The 22,995-nt window shown below is 43.2% G+C and overlaps 1 protein-coding gene across 1 annotated transcript; it reads left to right on the top strand.

Annotated features, from left to right (window-relative positions):
* Positions 1–13,361: 13,361 nt before the first annotated feature.
* Positions 13,362–14,317, top strand: LOC127130974 (uncharacterized). Its single transcript, XM_051059923.1, has 2 exons — positions 13,362–14,114; positions 14,243–14,317. Exons 1-2 carry the CDS (start codon positions 13,362–13,364, stop codon positions 14,315–14,317), a joined length of 828 nt encoding a protein of 275 aa, XP_050915880.1.
* The last annotated feature ends 8,678 nt before the right edge of the window (positions 14,318–22,995 follow it).

Below are 22,995 nucleotides of genomic sequence, written 5' to 3'. Positions count from 1 at the left end.
TGATGAATCATATCATGAAAAAAAGTCACCATAGCTCTCTGATAGGTAGCACCGGCGTTCTTGAGACCAAATGGCATCACCTTGTAACAAAAAGTGCCCCATGGTGTAATGAACGTTGTTTTCTCCATATCATCTGGCGACATCTTGATTTGATTATAGCCAGAAAAGCCATCCATGAAGGAAAACACCGAGAATTGAGCTGTATTATCTACCAACACGTCAATGTGAGGTAGTGGAAAATCATCCTTCGGACTAGCTCTGTTCAACCCTGGCATATCTTGATAAGACCAGGAAAAGATGTCGACATACTCTTTCAACAACGCCACCATTCTGCTCTTGACACTAGCCTCCAAAGCAGCCCCGATTTTCACTTCTTTCTTGACCTTATCGGTACCCAGATTCACAACATCAATTTGCTCTTCGTGCGGCTGAATCACCTTCTCCTCTTATTTTAACAACCTGGCTAACTCCCCTGGCAGTTCACAATCTTCTTCGCCTTCTTCTTCGGCTTGATAGATCGGATTGTCAAAGTCATACGAGGGTGTAACAGGATTGTTATCAATGAGATTCGGAGAATGATCGCATCTGCATGAATGTGGATTCATGCATTGCTTTAGAACCGGTGCGAGACAAATCGAAAAGAAAAATGAAAACATTGCCATTTTTATTTTGTTTTTATTTTTAAACTGCAAAAATAAATGAAAAACAGGGAACACCGCTTTTAACTGAAAAAACATCCTTTTATTAATGATGCAAACTTGCAAATTTTAAACATGAGGTGGCCCTTACAATGAACCATTACGTGTCGGGCAACACGCATGGCTTTCATGCAAATAAAATCAAAAACAGAAATCATTACTCTTCGAGCAGAGTGACCGTGATGATCTTTTCAGCCTTCCAGTTCTGGATTCCCATCCCTGGCGCGCACGGCTTTATCCATCGGTCAATTTCGCATTCGCTATCAGCTTCATCACCCATCATGCGGATGTGATCCGGATCCAGCATTCCGGCAATAGTGAACGTGACTGACGTACGGCGTCCTCTGCCTTGTCCAGATGAGCCTCTGTTCGGCTGATACCCCATTCCGAAGCGGTCTTTTTTGGCGGAGATATCCATCATCCTACCCCAACCAGGAGCCTTTCCATTCTTCACCACCTCGGCGGCCTGTCTATACGAAGATATGGACGGTTTCTCTTCTTCCTTTGCAAAAAGAGCATTCTCCACCTTAACGGTTTCAAATGCTTGACTCGGGGTATCCCATATTTCACCGTCCATCTCCACGTACTTGAAAGATGAAAGGTGACTGACAAAGATATCCTCTTCTCCGCAGATGGTGACAACCTGTCCTTCCCAGATATACTTCAACTTTTGGTGCAAAGTCGAGGTTACTGCCCCAGCAGCATGGATCCATGGGCGACCCAACAGGAAACTGTATGCTGGCTGGATATCCATGACGTAGAATGTCGACTTAAACACCTTAGGGCCTATCTTCACCGGAAGCTCAACTTCTCCGAACACAGCCCGCTTTGACCCATCAAAGGCCCTCACTATCAGATCAGTGGGCGTCAAGATCAACCCTTCACAATTCAGCTTAGCCAGGGCCTTCTTTGGCAACACATTCAATGAGGAGCCGGTATCAACCAGCACATGCGAAAGCACGACCCCCTTACACTCCATTGCGATGTGTAAAGCCCGGTTGTGATTCGTCCCATCTACAGTCAGATCCATGTCGGTAAAACCCAGCCCATGGCTGGCATGCACATTAGACACTACCGTCTCTAACTGGTTGATCGTTATCTCCTGAGGAACATAGGCTTTCTTCAAAATTTTCAACAGAGCCTCTCTGTGCCCCTCAGAGCTTAACAACAAAGATAGAATTGAGATTTTGGAAGGAGTTTGCTGTAGATGGTCTACAAGCTTGTACTCAGACTTCTTGATGATTCTTAAGAATTCTTCTGCATCATCATCAAGTTTTTCTTCCGACCCAACCGGCGCCGGTGTCACCACGGGAGTACCATCATTCACCACTTGTTTTCCTTTCGCCCTGGCTAAAGCCTCAGCCTTTTCTTTTTTCTCTTTCTCTCCTTCTCCCCCCTCAATGTATCGGGAGCAAACAGCCTTCCACTGCGAGTGAAACCACTGGTACCAGCATTATCCACCTTTGAAACGGTGGTTTCACTTGCAGTCTGATCCTCTACCTTCTCTCCATTGCAGTACACTTCTCCACCATAATGCCACGGCACGGCATCATCTTTGTCATAGGGAATTGGTCCAGGTACCGTGATGGTAACTGGAGCCGCCTCAGCTAGAGTTGACAAATCCACCGGATCAAAGTAAATTGTTATGGTGGAGACCTCATCTTTTCCCATATCAACCTTCTCAACCCGAATACTTTCGTCGTCCATCAGCCTCTGGACAACCTCTCTCAAGAGCATACACCCCTCAACAGAAATAGTGCACGCAGCACAATCATCATCACAGCCCGGATAAACCCCATGCCACAACAACTGCCATTTAACCTCAGCCAACAGAGTCTTCAACTGATTAACAGACAACAACCCCACTATGTTCTCCTCAGAGATAGCATTCACCCCCCTTTGACCATGCGCGGGCATGGGATTAGCATTCACATTGGGAGACGGCGCAAAGTTGATCGCCTTCGAATCCACCAGGTCTTGAACCACGTGCTTAAAAGCTTTGCAGTTCTCTATGTTGTGTCCGGGAGCACCCGAATGGAATTCACATTTAGCATTCTCATCATAATTGGCTGGCCTCTAATAAGGTCTCAAAGGTGCCAAAGTTCTCAACTGTACCAACCCCAGATCTTGCAATTTTTTCAACAAGAAAGAATAAGTCACAGGAGGCCTGTCAAATTGCCGGTCATTCATCCTCCCCCTGACCTGGTATCCAGCCCTTTGTGGCCTCTGCTGAAATGGCTGTCTTTGTTGTTGCGGTTGCTGCTGTTGCTGTTGTGCAGGCTGATTGTCAGCAGGAATAGTTACCGCAGCGGTGTGCTGGAAGTAACGATCCCTACTGGGTCCTCTCTGGGTGTACACTGCACTGGTATCATCCTCCTTCTTCCTCTGGCCGTTACCGAAGAGCTTCTTCGATCCTGAAGACGAAGCATTACCACCCTGAATCTTTCCCAATTTCAGCCAACTTTCTATCCTCTCTCCAGCCACGACAATATCTGCAAAGTTTGTCACTGGACATCCCACCATTCTTTCCGCGAATGCCCCCTGCATGGTACCCATAAAGAGATCAGACATCTCCCTGTCCACCAGTGGAGGTTGCACTTTGGCAGCCAATTCCCTCCACCTCTGAGCGTATTCTTTAAACCCTTCGTTATTCTTCTAAGACATACCCTGCAGCTGGGTACGACTCGGAGCCATATCAGTGTTGAACTGATATTGTTTAAAGAAAGCGTCACCAAGATCTTGCCAGCTCTTGATATCAGAAGACTTAAGCTTGGTGTACCACTCCAAGGAGCCTCCAGACAAACTGTCTTGGAAGAAGTACATCCATAGCTTTTGGTCCATGGTGTATGCCGAGATCTTACGGACGAATGCTTGCAGATGAGTTTCCGGGCAGGAATTCCCATTGTACTTATCAAAAGCGGACGCTTTGAGCTTCTGTGGGATCACAATCCCCTCGACTAGCCCCATGTTTGACATGTTTACGACCCCGGGAGTGGCATAGCTCTCCAAAGCTCTGATCTTTTCTGCCAGCAACTGAATCTCCTTATTTTGTGGCTGGGCACCGTACTGACCAAACGGTTCGTTGTGCATAGAGAACTGATCAGCCTCCCTGTCTTCCTCTCTGTCATCATCAACCCCAAAGAAAGGCGGGAATAGACTGTCTTTCATATTATGGCCCATCTGACCAGGTTGACCACTAGTAGCAGCACCAAAACCACCGACATTGTTCACTACGCCCACGGTTGTTCTCTTGCCACCATCTCTAGAACCCCCGAGCCCCTGGTTGGAGACACCATCCAGGTTGCCACCACTATTAGCAGCTGAAGCCCGCTCGAGCTTCTCGACTTTATCAGTCAGGGCTTTCTGACCAACTGCAAAACCCTGCATGATATTGATCAGCTCATTTATCTTGTCCTTCAGCTCGAGAATATCAGTGTTTGGGAGATCCATCAGTCTGGGAGTATTGCGTCGAGTGAAATATCTGTGAGGGCGTGTTGAGTGCAAAGGTACAACTCTGCGAGCACGAGCAATGATTCCTGAAACAATCAAGCACGTTAGAACTGATACCTGCAAAACAAAACACGTTATTATGATCATGCATGAATGCAGTGTTTATCCACATGAGGAGCACTTTGTCTCTCGATCCTGGCTTCATCGAGATAAATAATAATCCGGCAGCAATATTCTGACATTCAGTATTTGATTTCATCATACGGATCAGAGATATATGATTTAGCAAAATACCCCCAACCATGTGTGTGCTGTGTGAGTGCATACGGTAAAGCAAATAAAGCTTGAAGATCTATCACTGAATGAAAACAATCATCACATAGCAAAATGCACAATAAGTGCCATAGTCATACATCAAAGCTGATACAATTCTCCAGAATCGGGAAAGAAACACAAGCAAATGAATTTCGTCAACATGCCTGACGGTAATCCAACACAAATGATAAAGGTCTAGCCTGATGAGGGTCCCACAGAAGGCCCTATATCATCAACCATCTTCGCAAACTCTGCGGCGAACCTGAGCTCGGTGTTCTCCTGCTGTAATCTCCCCACCTCCTTCTGGTGAATCTTCATCTGCCTGAAGTAATGATCTCTCTCAGCAATGTAATGATCTCTCTCGGCGATACAATGATCTCTCTCGGCGATGATCTTCATGTTCTCTGCTTCCTTGGTCTTCAGCTTTGCTTCCCACTCAGCGACGAGGATTCTGACTCTGTCATCCCTCTGATCCCTTACGAGAATTTGCCTCCTCTTCTGATCTTCAATGACCCTTGCAGCTCTAGCTAGCTTCTCCTTAGTGATGTCGTGCTCCCTTGTGGATGACGCTAAGGCTTGGCTGATCTTCCCATAGTAGGCAGTATCCATCTCAAAGCGCTTTGCTTCCAGGGCATGTCGCTTGTCTTGATCTTCCATCCTTACTTTGATCTCCTGATTAGCCATCTGAATATGAGCAACACTCATCTCCAATTCAGCTTTCTCTGCAAGCAACTGATCTCTGGCTCTCTTCATCTCGAGGAATTCTTCCATACTGACAGAAGAACGCGGACCCTCAATCATAGGACACCAAGGATCACCTCCCGGAAATGGTAGATGTGTAAGCTCTATCCTCTTCTGAAGCCAATCATCAAATAGAGGAAAATACCGGCTATTGACCTTGCCATAAGGAACTTTGCCCTTTCTCTGAATGTCACGCCACTCATCCAATACTTGCCTCAGCTTGGCCTGATTGCCATCAATCGGGAAGTAGAAAGACTTCTGAATCTCTCGACTGAGAGGAGGACCCTCCACAGCAAACCCCATCTGTCTCCTGAGAAGCACCGGGTTGTAATTGATGCAACCCTGAACTCCCACAAGAGGCACATTGGGAAGACTCCCACAACTGCATACGAAATCCCGTCCTGCCATACCATTATGAGTCCAAGATATATCAGTGGCCCGCAAACCCATCAATCTGACTGACCACTTGACCGAAGGATCAAGAGAAGCAAAAGTACCTCGGGAAGGCAAATACCCCATGAACCATCTGAATAGCATCTAAGCACAGCACCGGATCAAGCCACCATGCCGCTTCTCGTTCCTGTTATGAACCGAGTAATAGACATCTCCAACCAGAGTAAGAATAGAGTTCCTCTGTATGAACAATCTGATAGCATTATGGTCCACAAAGCTCTTCTGATTAGGAAACAGAATGACACCATAAATGCTCACAGCAATCAAGGCACATACCATCTTCCAATTACCCGCAGCAGCATGTTCCTTGGCTTTGGCCTCCAAGAAACTCAAATGAAAACCGGGTAATTTTCCTTTCTCCTTCAAACCCTCCTTGACCATCTCTGGACTCAAATAAAGAGCACGGGAAATCCCAAGGATGTCAGGCTCCACCTTAGTGGCAAAGAAAGGAATCTGATCTCGAATCTGAATACCCAAGATGCTAGCATAATCCTCCATCAGAGGTCCCAACAAATAATCTGGAAAGACAAAACACCTCAAACCCGGGTCATAGAACTGGAGAAGAGTATGAATGGCGCTTCTGTCACTGTCCGTGAGCCTAGAAACCAACTTCAGAATACCACAGTATGACTCTCTGAACATCCCCACATGGTCGGGCATAATCAATGCTATCATATCTCTCAGCACACTGATCTCTGGATCGAAGAAGCTGTAAACAACATCGTCCTTCAAACCGGTCCTCATATCTGAGCAAAAAGTCTCTCAACCAGGATCTCGATAAAAAATGTCCCTGCATATGGATAAACATGTGTTAGATGCAGGTAAATGAAAAATGCGATGATGTTAATGAATGAATGCAATGCATTGCCATCCTCCAAGTCATCTGATCATCTGTTGCTCTGAGTCACAGCCCTGATCTCTGAACTAATCACAACCATCTGAAGGAATATGTAACCACAAATCCAACTCAAGGGTTCCGAAATAAACGGAACTGAAAGATACACCATCATCATCACCAAACAATCTCTGTGCAGATAACCACAAAAACCTCTGAATCGGCCCGGGGAATCCTGAAATAAACGGATCCCCACTGATAAATAACACGGACAACACTTCGGCGTCTCAGCAATAAATGCCCATAAATCCAACTTATAAATAGGACTCTGATCAACGGAACCAAAAGTCACCATCAAAATCACCATCTGAACATGCACCTGTACGAATCACCCTCCCCTCACAGGTAAATTCTAATCATGTCATCCTAAGGCGGATAATAGTCTCGACAATTGGGCAGAGATACTCAATGGGTTTGCCCTTTCGGGTGTGCCATTGTAGCTCCCTTAAGATCGTCTAAACCAAAGATCCGGGAAATGATTGGTCACCGAAGTCAATAGCTCAGATGAAGTCACTCAACCAAAGTGGATACTCCACAAAGGAAAAGTTCCTTCAAAAGAACCTCGTCCGGCTTGTAGTATATCACACTGCCAAACACATGTTGACCTAACATGAAAGAGGCAACATGAGACCACACTAATCCTAGGTGTATACTCGGGCCTGTGTTTTAGCCCCACTCAGAACACCCACCCCAAAACAGAGGAACCACCTGCACTGAGGACGACAACAGGATAGTATGATGCATGCAAATATTTATGCAAATATATACACAATCAGAATAATAAATGCAATAAATAGAGCAACAAGCAACCTAAACTATCCTAGAACGCTAGGAGAGACTCGCTTAGGGAAGATGGACCAGCAATAGGTCAACTTCTATGTCCCCAGCAGAGTCGCCAGCTGTCGCATCCGCGAAAAACAACCGGCGGACCAAAAACAAAACAACACAGAGCCGCCACCGTGCGTTATTTATCCCAAAAGAGGGAAAGGAAACGCTCGAAGTAAACCTAAAAAAAGCATGGTCTCGCGACCAAAGAGAACGGGATCGGGAGTCGGTTACGCGAGGGGAAGGTATTAGCACCCCTCACGTCCGTCGTACTCGACGGGATCCACGCTCTAAAGAAAAGAAAAGGTTGCTAAACAAACATCACACACACACACTGAAGACAACACAGGTGGAAAAGAGGGGAGAGGGCTCGCTAGGATGTCGCATCCTATGCCTACGTATCTCGTCTGGTACGAGAATCAGAGCTATCGTAGTTCGGCTCAAGCACGCCGAAACAAACACACGCACAAAAAGGCAAACATGGAACCCGAACGCCAATAGCTGGACTTACATCAGCTTCCGAACCAAACAAACCCACACTGGAAACCAGATGCCACTTGATGGACTTATACCGGACTCCAAGCACACAACAAGAGGATACAGAATGCCAATTGCTGGGCTTACATCCATCTCCTACGCACACAAGAAGAAACAAACAACAAGTTACTAAGGAGTCAGGCACTCGAGCCTAGCAACTGTCAAGCAAACACACACAAAAAGAAAAAGAGTGAAAAACAAAAAGGGTGAAAAACAAAAAGGGTGCCCGGAGAGATCTCGCACGACCTCCTGCCTACGTACCTCATCTGGTATGAGGATCAGGGCAACGTAGTTCCCCTTAACAGGGGAGAAACTTTCTCCTAACCAGAGACCGGGAAATGACCCACTAGAAGGGAGACTGACTCGAGCCTAATAGTTATCATGTATTCCACAATGGTCCTAGGTTGAGTTTTCTATCTACTTGCACAAGCAGCAAGCTAATCCTAACCAGGCAAAGCAAAGCATGCAAGCACAATCAAAACAAAGCAAACATTCACAGTTAGCACACACTATATACAGACAAAGGTGGCTCAAACAGGGGTTAGACTGCCAAAGCAAGTCAACTGTATCAGGGTGATGTTAGCTCTTAACCCTGATATTGAGAGTCAGGGTGAAGCAGATGAAATAGGAAGTGAGGGATGTGCCTCACAGCTCTTATCCCTGGCCAAGGAGAGCTTCAGACAATGAAGTGTGGGTTCAGAAAGTGGGAACCCTTCTACACTTATGACACTGACTCAACTGTACAACTGTACAAGGATCTTGGGTTTCTATCCTCAAGGCATCAACATGTAATGTGAGCCAAGGGATGACTCAACAGAAGAGCAGGAGATGGATTGCACATCTCTTGTGTCTGCCAATTGCCTTATTCAAGGTCTTTTCCTGCTTGGGGACAAAGATAAACATGCACAAACATCGCCTCTTAAGGAGGACTTCAGACAGGTGCCTGGCCAAGTAACAGGCCAGGTCTTCCAGACTACATGGAGTTAGTGAGTTCTACCTCAATTGGTTAAGCAACCAAGCAACAGCAAAAAGCAAGTTCACAATGAACTATAGCAACTAAGGTACCTGAAAACAATCTAACATCATCAGTACACAGCTCAGAAAGTCAAACAGACAAACTAAAAGTCAACAGTTAACTGTACACAAGCAATGCATCAAGCAAAGCATAAGCCAATGCTCAACACAAATGACTTAGAAGCCACCTACAAAACAAACTTAATGTTAATCAACATCAATCAAAACAAGCAACTCAAGCCAATTGAATTAATTCCTCCATGCCATATGCCTTTTGTCCTGAAAACACAACTCAACCATGAGAAGCAAACCCCTAGGACAAAGCCTAGGGTCAAAGGAGGATAAATATTTCAAAACAGAACATGAAAATTATCAAAAATCAATTTCAATCAAATTAGAACAACATCCAATTACACCAAGATTATTTCATGAAGCATTTAAGGCCAAACATGCAATTTCAAAGCTCATTGGACCAAACAGAATGACTCAATCCAAACTCAATCCAAAATAAATCAATAAATCTCAAGAAAATTCATGGCTAAACAGCATTCATATCATGATCATCATACCAATTTTCAAGCCATTTGGATAAGAGGAAGCAAGTCAATTAAATTCCCTAAGTCAAAGCAAGGCAAAACAAGCTCATACAAGGCACAATTTCATGCATCAACTTCAAGCAAGCACAAAACAGAGTAGGAACATGATAAATGCACCAAACCAAAACCATGACAAACTTCAATGTGTCTATAATCACTCCACAAGATTTCAAGTCCATCCAATACATATCAAGAATTTCACAAAACATCTAAAATCATGACTCACAAAAAGTCCACATTTGGTCAAACAGGGGAGAAAACCTCAATTAAATTGGAAATGAACTAAAAAAATCCACAAAAAATCACAAGACATCCTAACATCCCTAAGCATCATCATGCAAAAATTCAGCTCATCTCATGTTCATATGGCATGGCAATAAAATCAGGAAGTTGGACATGAAATGGTGTGACACAAATTGTCACACCTCTAATGATCATAGTATATCTCACAATCCAGGAATGCAAAAATCACAAACTATATACCAAAATGCTCCTCAAGGTGTTTATATTACACATGTAAAATTTCAGCTCCATCCAGTTAAGCATCGTCATTTCATGATCAAAATACCAAGCAATATGCATGAAAGAACACATCTAAACAAACCCTAGGCCATTCCAAAAATCACACGTGCACAATTTCCACAAAAATCATCAAAAAATACTATACATGGAAAGGATCATAGCACAAAAAATTTCATCTCAATTGGATTAATGGTTTGTGATTTATGAAATTTTTCATGTGGAAGAAAATTAAAAAATGATGTGAAATGCAAACATGAATGGCAAGGCATGTGTGAGAAATAATGCAAAGCAAAAAATGGAGATGACATAGGCAAGGATCGAAGCCTGTACATGTTCAAAAATAAACGCGCGCTAACACCTAATAGCCATGCCAAATGCGAAAAACTGGATCAAAACAGCATTCTGGAAAATTTTCATCACATTCATCATGTGTTCTTCATACATTCATGCGTCAAGAACAAATGTCCACCAAAATCAACAAAACGCATATCATTGGAAAGGTCTCACAATGCACAACACGAATATGACATCAATTAACCCTAACTTTCACTAACAAGCTCGGATCGATCAAAAGAAGATTTGAACATCAAACTTAAATCCACAATATCTCACTCAATACTTGATGAAATTCAATTCTACAAAGTTCAGTACGCTCAGCATGGCACGATCTATAGAAAGCACATCAATATTTCAAGAATTATAGGATTCGAGATCTGACCTTTATGAAGATGCAGATGTGAAATCGTGAGTTTCAAGTCTCCAAAGGCAAAAACAGACGATCACTGATGTTTAGGTTGATGAATGAATGAAAGACTTCAGCTCAATTGCCTTGAATTTTGCTCCAATTTCCAAATGCCATTGATGGAGCTTCTTGCTACAGTCCTCGATTTGCTCGAATGTGGATGAATCCTTGCTTGCAGAAGGTTCAACAATGATTGTAGATGATGAAACAATGAAGAACAGCACAAGCTCTTTGGAAAATTTGCAGAAAAAATCAAGAAGAAAAATTGAGAGAATTTGCTATTTTGGATCTAGATCTGAGATGAATGAATGTTAATCTGAAAAACAGTTAGGATTAGCAATATATAGCATGGCTTAATCATGTTTCTAATCCTATTTAGTGCTAATGCAAGTGATTAGTGAAAATCAAGTTTTGGTGCATTTTAGCATTTTGGCCTCAAGTGCAATTCAATGTAACAGTACCACTGCAGGTTTGTAATGCCTTGGATCACTTGGAAATGATATTTAGAAGCAAATGTGAGTGGAATTATGTGAAAACAATGCTTAATTCTCAAAATCACCTTTTTCCCTCCAAATTTCAAAATAGGTTCACTTGAAAAATGGACTTTTTATGTGATGAGTTTCAATGACATGTAATGCTTGTTTTGGATAGGGGACATCAAAAGAAATTTGCTCAAAAAAGTCTCACTCCATTTGGCCTTGTGAATCAAAAGTTATGCACCTTTGAAATTCAACTTTTTTTGACAATGATCAATCCATAACTTGCCAACCATAAATGAGAAATCCATGTTCTTGGACTTTTTGGAAAGGTGAGAGCAAGATCTACAACTTTCATGTTGGACAAAATTTCATTTGAATCATTTTTGGACATGTAACTTTAAGGTGAAAACCTTTCCATTTTTGGCAATTTTGAATTACAAGTCACTTTCTATTTTTGGAAAGTTTCCATCTGACTTTATTTTCTTCATTCTTGATGTTTGAAATGTCAAATGAAACTTGTTTGGACATGAATGAAGTGTCTCTAACCCTCTCCCACCTCCAAATCCACCAGTTGACCTTTGGTTGACTTTTTCTGACTGATAGATGAATTGGCCATGCATAGATGATCTTGAGCTTCAAACTCCTGATGAAATGGCTCAATGATGAAACCCTAGCTTCCATAAGCTCAATATAATCATATGATGATATCCCATCTCAATATAGACCCCATCTCCTTGACAAGCCCTGATTGGCACAATGCAGATGATTAGGGTTGACCAGAGGTCAAAACCCTAATCCCAAGGTATCTGATCAAGCATAAGGAATCTCTTGGATGATGACAAGACCATGATGATGATGATGTACCATTTCAACCAAGATAATGCTCAATCTCCTTGAGAACCAAGAAACCCTAATTTGAATCACACATCCTCAGATGGTTAATGATCAATCCAATGAAACCCTAGCTTGCATCTTAACCTCTTTATCTTCTGATCTAGACTTAGGAGGATGACTTGCTCAATGTAGCCACATGATATGCAAAGATGCAATGCCTAATGACCTAAGAAATGCAATGCAATATGCTAGCTAGTCCCAAGAGAGGAGGGCAAATTTTGAGGTGTTATAGAGGGCTAGAAATTGTTGCGCAAAACAACAATTGGCACACCTGGTGGGACCTCGACAATGTTAAGTTGTATGAAATTGCAAAGTGAAAAAATGACATCTCCTAGACCCCACGAAGAAACGTCTTCGACGGGAGACACAACGACGCCCCAGGCCGCTGACACCGACTCTAGTATGGCGTCGACGGTTTCAACAACGTTTGTAGGACCAATTCTGATGCTGTGTCAGCCATAAATTCCGACACTGACAACCATGGGAACTATGGGGCAACATATGCCCAGTTACACGGCTCCCATACACAAAACATAGGGAATGCCGACGGAGTTTATGGCAAACATGCATAACCTCAGTTCGAGTTACAGCGATACCTCGTCATCGTCATTCCCTCTTTATCAGGGGTTTGGACCTTTGGCAACCCCATTTGGTTGACCCTCAGGGTTCGGATTAACATCTCAATCAGTCCCAACATTTATGTCAAGCTCCGTTGTCGTTATGAGACAGTAAATGGATGAAAGTAACCATGAAATGGTACACATGCTAACTTAGCAAATGGGTACTATTTTAAGGCCTTTGATCCAGGATTCGACGCAGAGTTATCAACAATTGGCGACCCAAATGCCCAGGATTTAGGACTTTTTGGGAGCTCCAAGGGCTCAAGTGCGTCAAAATCCCACGCCTCATCCTCGACCAGAGACTTCGGTTCGACAAGAAGAGATGACAGACGATACTGTCGAACAAGAATATCAGGAGTTTGAACACATCCCAAGGGTGGCACGAAGGCCCCCCGTGGTACTGGTTAACCATAACCATGATCCCGACCATGTGGTTCAACAAGTTCGACACGACGCAACCATAGGGGAACAAAACCTAGAGGCTATCGTTGAACGGATCATAGTGTGAAACAGAGTCAGTTCTTGCCTCCAACGACCGACATACTCCTCGCCTCTACCAGATTTTGTCTTACAGACAGAAATGCCAAGGGGATGGAAAGTCCCTAAATTTACTAAGTTCGCGGGGGATACTGAAGAATCCACCATCGAACATGTGGCGAGGTACCAAACCGAGGCTGGTGACATAGCAAACAACGAGGACTTGAAGTTAAAATACTTCCCAAGTTCTCTCACGAAAAATGTGTTTACCTGGTTCACAACGCTACCTCCACAGTTGATCCAAATATGGACACAGTTGGAACAGTTTTTCCATGAACAATTTTACATGGGACAATCAAAGATTAACCTTAAGGAACTAGGTAGCGTTAAGAGAAAGGTCGCTGAGTCAATTGATCAGTACCTGAACAGGTTTAGACTATTGAACGCACGATGCTTTACTCAAGTCCTTGAACACGAACTAGTCCAAATGGAGGCTAGGTGTCTAGATTATTTTATAAGGAAGAAGCTGGATACCCAGTATCTTAGGAATATGGCACAGTTGGCCGATAGGGTTCGTCGTATCGAACGCTTGAAAGCCGAAAAGTCTAAGGCAAGTCGATATCATAAAAAAAAAGTGTCCTACATCGCAGTCGAAGGAAGTTCTTCCGACGATGAAGATATAGTCTACACGAGTGAGGTTAACGTGGCAAAACTTAAGCCCGGACCTCTATATGCGTGCAAGGTTTTGAAACCATCGAATGGGAAAAACCCGGTCGAACTAGAAAGAACAGATAAATACGCCGCTAAGACGTATACGTTCGACGTGTCTAAATGCAACGAGATCTTTGATCTATTGGTAAAAGATGGACAAATTATCGTCCCTCAGGGTTTAAAAGATCCTCCCCTAGAACAGAAAGAGAAAAGGGGATTTTGTAAATTTCATAATTTCCTTGGTCACAAAACTCACCATTGTGTTCTTTTCAGGGATTTGCTGTAGAAAACTCTGAAAGAAGGAAGGCTCTAGTTTGGCGAAAGGCCAAAAATGCAGTTGGATTCTGACCCTTTGAAGGTGGAAGAAGCGTTATATGATGAGCCTCTAGAATGCATGATGGTGGAGACTACTGATGGTCTCATTGAGGTTCTCAAAGCAGACTCGTTAGCTGAACCATTTGAAGTAATGATGGTCAAAACTACTGAAGGTTTCGGAGCCGAGGACCAAAGGAGGCCTGAGTCGGCCTATCCCTAGCCTGGAAAAAGCTTGTCTGACTTCCAGGAGAAGGGATCAAGAGCTCTATTATGCTCGAAGTGCATCACGGTATTCGACGAGTAAACCGCCGAAAGACTGGAGGCCGACAGCAAGGTCGTGAAGGAGGAAAAACCTATTGTCCCACAATTCATGTTCCACAAGAGAAATGGATAGAGCACCTCGACGGAACGAAGAGTACAAAAGACAATTTCAACATCTCCGCCCAAAGACATTCATTCCTCCAACTGATGTTCCACAAGAGAAATGGATAGAGTCCGTCAATCAGAAGGGGCACAAGAAGCCAAAATGGAGGGTGTTGGAAAACGAGGCAACATCTCCGTAGAAGAGAAGATGCTACATAATCTCTCCTAACTACAAAGGAAAGAATCCAATGACTAGGTGTCGCATTACACGAAAAACCAGCGGGAAAAAGAAACACAGAGCCGCCACCGTGCGTTATTTATCCCAAAGGAGGGAAAGGAAACGCTCGAAGTAAACCTGGAAAGGAAATGGTCTTGCCACCAGAGATTGATAGGATCGGGAGTCGGTTATGCGAAGGGAAGGTATTAGCACCCCTACGCATCCGTCGTACTCGACGGGATCCACGCTCAGAAAGAATAGAAGAAAGGTTGCTAGATAACTGCTCAAACACTACACACAACACTGGAGTAGAACACAGATGAAAGAAGACGGAAGCGGACTCGGCAGGATGTCGCATCCTGGGCCTACGTAGTTTGTCAGACACAAACATCAGAGTCGACGTAGTTCGGGGACAGGGGAAACATGCTCGCTAGGATGTCGCATCCTATGCATACGTATCTTCTCTAACCAGAGAAAGAATTAGAGCACTCGTAGCTCGGCTAACACACGCCAAATAAAACACAAACAGGAAACCGACTGCCAATCGCTGGACTTACGTCAGACTCCAAACCAAAACACACACAGGAAACCGACTGCCAATCGCTGGACTTACGTCAGACTCCAAACAAAGAAACACGGACAGGAAACTGAATGCCAATCGCTGGACTTACATCAGACTCCAAACACACAACCACAAATAGGAAACCAACTGCCAATCGCTGGACTTACGTCAGACTCCAAACCAAAACTCACATAGGAAACCGACTGCCAATCGCTGGACTTACGTCAGACTCCACACACACAAGAGGGTTAAAAAAGAAAAAGGGCGCCCGGAGAGATCAGCTCATCTCCTACCTACGTACCTCATCTAGTATGAGGATCAGGGCGACGTAGTTCCCCTTAACAGGGAAGGAACTTCTATCCTAACCAGAGACTAGGGAGCTAACAGACTACTAGGGAGACTACGACTCGAGCCTAGAAGTTGTCATGCATACGATCCCTATGTTAAGGTCTCTAATCCTAACTTGCACAGGGAGCAAGCTAGCCTAAACAATTAAACAAGCACACACAAGCACCAGAGAGCAAGCACATACACTATGTGCAAACAAATGGCTCATACAAGGCTGGGCTTTAGTCAAGGGGTCATATCAACCTCGACAAACAAGCCAACTAGAAAGGGGTGTTCTTAGCTCTTAACCCTAACATTGATAGTTAGGGTGAAGCAGATGAAATGGGAAGTGAGGATAAGACCTCACAGCTCTTATCCCTGGCCTGGGAGAGCTTGAAACAATGAAAGTGTGGGAGTCCAGAATGGGGAACTCTACTCCACATGACTGACTATACAAGATCTTGGGATGTTTATTCAAGTGCATCAACATATAGTGTGAGCAATATGAATGACTCAACTGAATAGAAGGGGATGGATTGCACATCCCTTCTATCTGCCAATTGCCTCTTAAGAGGACTTAACCTGCTTGGCACAAAATTAAACAAACAAGAACATGGCCTCTTAAGGAGGGCTTCAGACAGGTGCCTGCCAAAATAACATGACAGGTTCCAGACTACATGGAGATCAAGGAAAATACCTAAGGGGTATGCCAACCACAAGCAAAGCAACACAACTCAAGTAATGAGTTAAAGCTACTAAAGTACCTGTGCAAACAACCAAACAATCAGTATAGTGTTCAGACAAACAAACAACAGTTAGCAACAAACAGACAATCCCAATATACAACATATAAGCCAAACAACTCAAGTGAGCTATCATCAAAGCCTACAAAACAAACAAATGTTAGCAATCAATAGCAAATATCAACATTCAAATGATGAAGCAACATCAACCATGGAAATTGGATGCTTGAACCTGAAATTCAAAGCTCACATGTAAGTCCAAACCACTAGGTCAAAGACTAGGGTCAAAGGTGAAGGAAAAATTCAAAACAGGAGCTAATATTCAACACAATGCAACTTCAAACACATATTAACATGTCCTAAAAAGGACCAAGTCCAAATCATCAAGCAAATCCATTTCATGTGCAAGAGAAGTCAAAGGCAAATTCAAGGCATACATTTGGACATTGAGAATGAAAATTCCAAATCAAAACAGAAATGATTCAAATAATTCTGGAAAAATTTATTAGCATTCAACACATCCAATAAAATCATCATACAAAAAATCAGAATCAACAGAGGTCATTTGATATGGAAATGAAATTGCACAAGTTAATCATCAAATTGTGTGACACACATTGTCACACCATGCAAACATGTGTGTAAAACAGAAATGGAAAATGAGAAAAATGCACAATCAAGCCTCAAACATCCAATCAAGCTTGATGTGAAGTTTTGCAGCTAAAACCAACTCAAACGAGCTCAATCTTCAAAATTCATCTCCATCTTCAAGCTTGTGGTGTGTATGGTTCTGGCACGAATTGGACAAAATAACAGTTGATTCTTGCTCTAAACTTCACCAGGATCAACAATCCACCAAGAAAAATGGTGTTTATGCGTGGAATTTGAGAAATCAAAATGAAGAGAAAAATGAGAATGGAAATGGATTTCTAGATCTGAAAGCTTGTCCTCTCTCCAATACAGTTACAATTAACCTTATATATGTCCTCCTAATCAATCTGAAATTATCACTAAGCCAAGGTTAATGGAGATTAGGAAGATATAAGGTGTATGCACCAATTGCCATTTTCACCTCATGCATGAAAAACCCACGTGAACAGTGCACAACAAAGCCCAAACTCACTCAAAATCAGCCCATGCACACATTGGAAATGGAATTATGTTCATGTGATCAACCAATTTTGATTTTGGCAATTTCCCTTCAAAAATAACATGCATGAGCAAATGATTGTGTGAATGAATTTCATGTCATGTAATGAATGATTTGGAAAATATGAGTCATGAGGAGAACAATGCAAGAAGAGGCACTCAAATTGGAGTTTTGGTGCAAAAGATATGGCATTTTGAAGTTTCAAGCACACTTTGCAATGATTTGATCATAACTCCTTAACCATTCATCATAAATTCATGATCTTGGACTTTTTGGAAATGGGAGAGAAAGATCTTAAACTTTCATGTTGGACAAAATTTCATTTGAAGCTTATTTGATGTTGGAAAGTTGAGTTGAAGTTGGTCCAAAAACTTGCCATTTTTGGAAACTTGAAATTACAGGTCATTTTCCATTTTTGGAAACTTTTGATCTGGCTTCAAAATCTTCAATGTAGACACTTGTCATGATGAATGAACCTCTTTGGGACATGAATGAAGTGTCTCAAACCATTTATCCACCTCCTAGCCCTCAGTTGACTTTCAGTTGACTTTTATGGGCCTCAGATGACTTGGACATGTACTGATGACTTTTGAGCCTCTAGCCTTTGGTCAAGTTGCTTCAAAATGATCCTTGATTCACACAAACTCTCTAGAACAAACATAGGGCCTTCATCTCATGGAAATGCTTGGTCTCTTGCACAGATGAATCCTCTTGATACCAGTCTTGACTGATGAGATGCAACATGATATGCAATGACAAGGTAATGTTAATGTGATGTTAGTGTAATGTCAATGACCTAAAGATGAAATGAATGTACAAATGGGGGGTGCAAATTTGAGGTGCTACAGCTACCACTATTCAATCAACTGAGAACCTGAACGGATGAGAGCAACGACTATCAGACCTTTAAGGTAAACAGGGATTGAATACCAAAAGAACCTGGAATTTGCACTCTGCAGGGGGTAAAGCTAAGAAAGCGAGGCCATTTACCGATGGCGGCTACTGGGAATTCGATACTAGAAGGAAGCGAGACCATTTACCGATGGGGGCTTCAAAACAACCTTTGATATTTACCGATATCAAAGTCAGCGATGCCATTTACCGATGGCGGCTGGGGAACGGATCACAGATAGCGGGGCCATTTATCGATGGCGGCTAAACTGGGCACTCGATATTTACCGATATCGAAGGAAGCGAGACCATTTACCGATGGTAGCTTCAAAACAACATTTGATATTTACCGATATCAAAGTCAGGATGCCATATACCGATGGCAGCTGGGAAATAGATGTTACAGAAATCAAGGCCATTTACCGATGGCAACTAAGCTGGGCATTCGATATTTACCGATATCGAAGAAAGCGAGGCCATTTACCGATGAAAACTCCAACTGGGGAGGAAAAAAGATATTTACAACTGGAACTAGACAAGACGTTTACCGACGAATCTACTGGGGATTTGATAAAGAAAACACTTCATAACCAGGCATTTACCGATGACTGAAAAAACTCGATGTTTACCGACATCAAAAGATGATGTTTATCGACATCAAAAAGGACGACCAAACATTTGCTGATGACTGGGAAAAACAAACACAACCAGACATTTACCGATGACTGGGAAAAAGATACACAATCAGACATCAACGGATGACTGGGATGAAACTCGATGTTTACCGACATCGAAAGATGATGCTTACCGACATCAAAAAGGACGACCAGACATTTGGGTATTAACATGACACTTACCGGTATCACAAGGATGACATCTACACGTGTCAAGACAAGGCCAGTCACTTGTCGGGGACCACGCTGGGGAGTCACGCTTTCCTTTCACAGACGGGTGAGGAAATAAATCTCTCTGGGGATTATCAGTCCTGAATGCTTTCAGGAACAACTGCTGTAAATATGCCATACAGATGTTGAAATATGATCCGTCTCTGCTGGGGATACCATCCAATCTGTTGTAACACATGTATGCATATGTTTGAGTTTTTATAGCGTAATGCTCCATACCGAATGGAAATGCTACGCGATTTGAGGATGCAATGATTACTACATGCAAGATGCAAAATGATGAAAACTCCTGCTGGGGAGTAAATGATCGCTTCGCTGAGCACACAATTCTGATTAGATTCTCCAACTCTGTGGGGAGTCACAACAAATCTGCTGCGGATACTTGCTGATCTGACACTCTGGGAACGACAGAGAAACCAACTCAACTGGGGAGTCAACTGTTGAGCAAAACAACCGCCTCTCAATCAAGTTGAGGAATAACACTGCTACTGGGGGGAACAGATGATCCTCACTGGGGATGACCTCTACTGAACCCGATCCGCTTGGGGATTCCGCTGGGGAAATAAACAAACAATTCCACCTCCACTGGGGGAACTGCCACTCAACCTTGCTGGGGATTACAGCACTTCAGACCTGGCTGCTGAGGAACAAACTATCCACAGATACCTTTGTTGGGGAAATAGTAACCTTCAGGCTCGCTGGGGAACTAACAATCCTTAGACCTGCTGGGGAAAACTGCCACTTGCAGACCTGGTTGGAAAACATCCTCAACCTTGCTGGGGATTGCAATCAACTTCAAACCTGACTGTCGGGGCAACACTGATCTTGAAACTGTTGAGGAGACAAGTTCTGAACTTGCTTTGGACGACCCAACCTCTCACACTACTGGACAGTGTTGAAACATCTCTGAACAAACCGCGGCTTATGTGCTTCAGCCAGCAATCAAAGATAGTGACCTGCAAAACAGCAAGACATACATGCCCCAGGGGATGGTATGGACAAGATACACCCAAGTGTACTCAACATTCAAAATGATTTTCAAATGTTTCATCTTTCTACACGTTATTGTCTAGCCTTCATATTTTTCATATGCAATGTTTATCAAAAATTCGGACGTTTTTGCAAACAAAATAGTAAAATAAAAACAAGAGAGCAATTTAACTGAATAACGACTTTTATTGATTGAAATGGGCCTGAAAAGGCTAAGTACATCAGGAAGCAATTCCTAGGAAGAGGTAATTGCGCACAAAAGGAAAAAATCTATCCTAATGGCAATGTGAATGCGGCATCCACTATTTTCCACTCCTGTTATGACTCACAGATCCTCAATTCCCCCAAATTCCTTGCCTTCTGAGAAGAATGATTGGACTGGTCATATCCTTTGAGATGGTAGACGATGAAGTGCGATAAAGTACAGATAACTCAGATTGTAGTCTTCGCTTTAATCCCTCTCTTGCCTGGATCGTCTTTTCAGGTTTTCAATCCACCGGGATACCCATTTTTGCCTAAGCCGCCCTTGCGGGTTTCCGACTTACCGGGTGTACATATTCTTTTTATTCTTTATCTCTAACTTTTGCCCGAACCTTTTTCCTTTTTTTTTCTGGTTCGCCGGGATGCCCTTTTTTGCCTGGACTCTTTTATTCTTTTCGTTCAGCGGGTCAATTTATGCGAAGTATTTTTTGACTACATCTGAGTTCACAGAGGACGGAAAATCTTCACCATCCATAGTTGTAAGCATCAAGGCTCCACCAGAGAAAACCTTTTTAACAACATATGGACCTTCGTAATTCGGAGTCCATTTGCCCCTATTATCTGTACCGGGAGGAACGATCATCTTCAAAACCAAATCACTTGTCTGATAGCTTCGAGGATGCACTTTCTGATCAAAGGCTTTCTTCATCCTTCTCTGATACAATTGCCCATGGCACACAGCTGCTAACCGCCTCTCCTCGATAAGGCTTAACTCATTAAACCTTGTTCGAATCCACTCAGCTTCGTCTAGCTTGACATCCAACAGGACTCTCAGAGAGGGAATCTCCACTTCAACAGGTAGGACTGCCTCCATACCATACACAAGGGAGTAAGGGGTTGCCCCAGTCGACGTACGTACTGAAGTACGGTACCCATGCAAAGCGAAAGGCAACATCTCATGCCAATCCTTGTACGTCACGACCATCTTCTGCACAATCTTCTTAATGTTCTTGTTTGACGCCTCTACAGCACCATTCATCTTTGGTATGTAAGGAGAAGAATTGTGATGTTCGATCTTAAAATCTCTACAAAGCTCCTTCATCATCTTGTTATTGAGATTCGAACCATTGTCAATAATGATCCTCTCGGGAACCCCATAACGACAGATAATCTCCTTCTTGATGAATCGGGCAACCACTTGCTTGGTAACATTAGCATAGGAAGTTGCTTCCACCCACTTGGTGAAGTAGTCAATCGCAACCAGGATGAAGCGATGTCCATTAGAAGCAGTAGGTTCAATCTTCCCAATCATATCAATACCATACATTGCGAACGGCCAAGGCGAATTCATGACATTCAGAGGGCTTGGTGGTACATGCACCTTATCAGCATAGATCTGACATTTATGGCACTTCCGAGCGTACTTGAAACAATCGGATTCCATAGTCATCCAGTAATAACCGGCTCTCAACAACTTCTTGGACATTGCATGACCACCAGCATGGGTACCGAACGAACCCTCGTGCACTTCTTGCATCAACATGTCTGCTTCGTGTCTATCCACGCATCTGAGCAGAACCATGTCAAAGTTCCTCTTGTACAACACATCATCCTGATTCAAATAAAAGCTTCCAGCTAGCCTTCTCAGGGTCTTCTTGTCATTCTTTGACGCTCCTTCAGGATACTCCTGGCCTTTGAGGAAATTCTTGATGTCATAGTACCACGACTTTTCATCAACAACAAACTCGGTTGCAAACACATACGCAGGCCTCTCGAGTCGATTCACAGCAACATGTGGCACATGATTCCACCAATGGACTTTGATCATAGAAGACAAAGTAGCCAAGGCATCAGCCATCTGATTTTCATCTCGGGGGACATGATACAACTTCACCGTCTTGAAGAAAGTCAGGATCCTTCTGGTGTAATCTCTGTAAGGAATCAAATGTGGCTGATGAGTATTCCAATCTCCATTGACTTGGTTAATCACTAGAGCGGAATCTCCATAGATGTCCAGAGTTTTGATCCTTAGATCGATGGCTTCTTCAATCCCCATGATACAAGCCTCATACTCAGCCTCGTTGTTGGTTACGTCAAAAGTCAATCTGGCAGAAAAAGGTATGTGTGCACCTTTGGGATTAATAAGTACTGCCCCAACACCGTTGTCATTCACATTAACTGCCCCATCAAACATCAGTGTCCACTTGTCATCAAGATCCGGTCCTTCCTCGACAAGAGGCTCTTCACAATCTTTCATCTTTAGATACATGATGTCTTCATCAGGGAATTCAAACATCATCGGCTGATAATCATCGATGGGTTGCTCGGCAAGGTATTCTGATAGAATACTACCTTTGATGGC

This window comes from Lathyrus oleraceus, chromosome 3 (genome assembly GCF_024323335.1).
Source record: "Lathyrus oleraceus cultivar Zhongwan6 chromosome 3, CAAS_Psat_ZW6_1.0, whole genome shotgun sequence".
Taxonomy (NCBI): Eukaryota; Viridiplantae; Streptophyta; class Magnoliopsida; order Fabales; family Fabaceae; genus Lathyrus; species Lathyrus oleraceus.
The sequence above is the reverse complement of the archived record's forward strand: the minus strand, read 5'-3'. Positions and strand labels throughout refer to the sequence as shown.

Bases quoted from the DNA above. Each gene is read 5' to 3' on its own strand.
- LOC127130974 (XM_051059923.1), top strand. From the start codon at position 13,362: ATGCCAAGGGGATGGAAAGTCCCTAAATTTACTAAGTTCGCGGGGGAT. The intron at 14,115-14,242 runs GTAAAAGATGGA...TGTTCTTTTCAG, and splicing joins ACGAGATCTTTGATCTATTG to GGATTTGCTGTAGAAAACTC.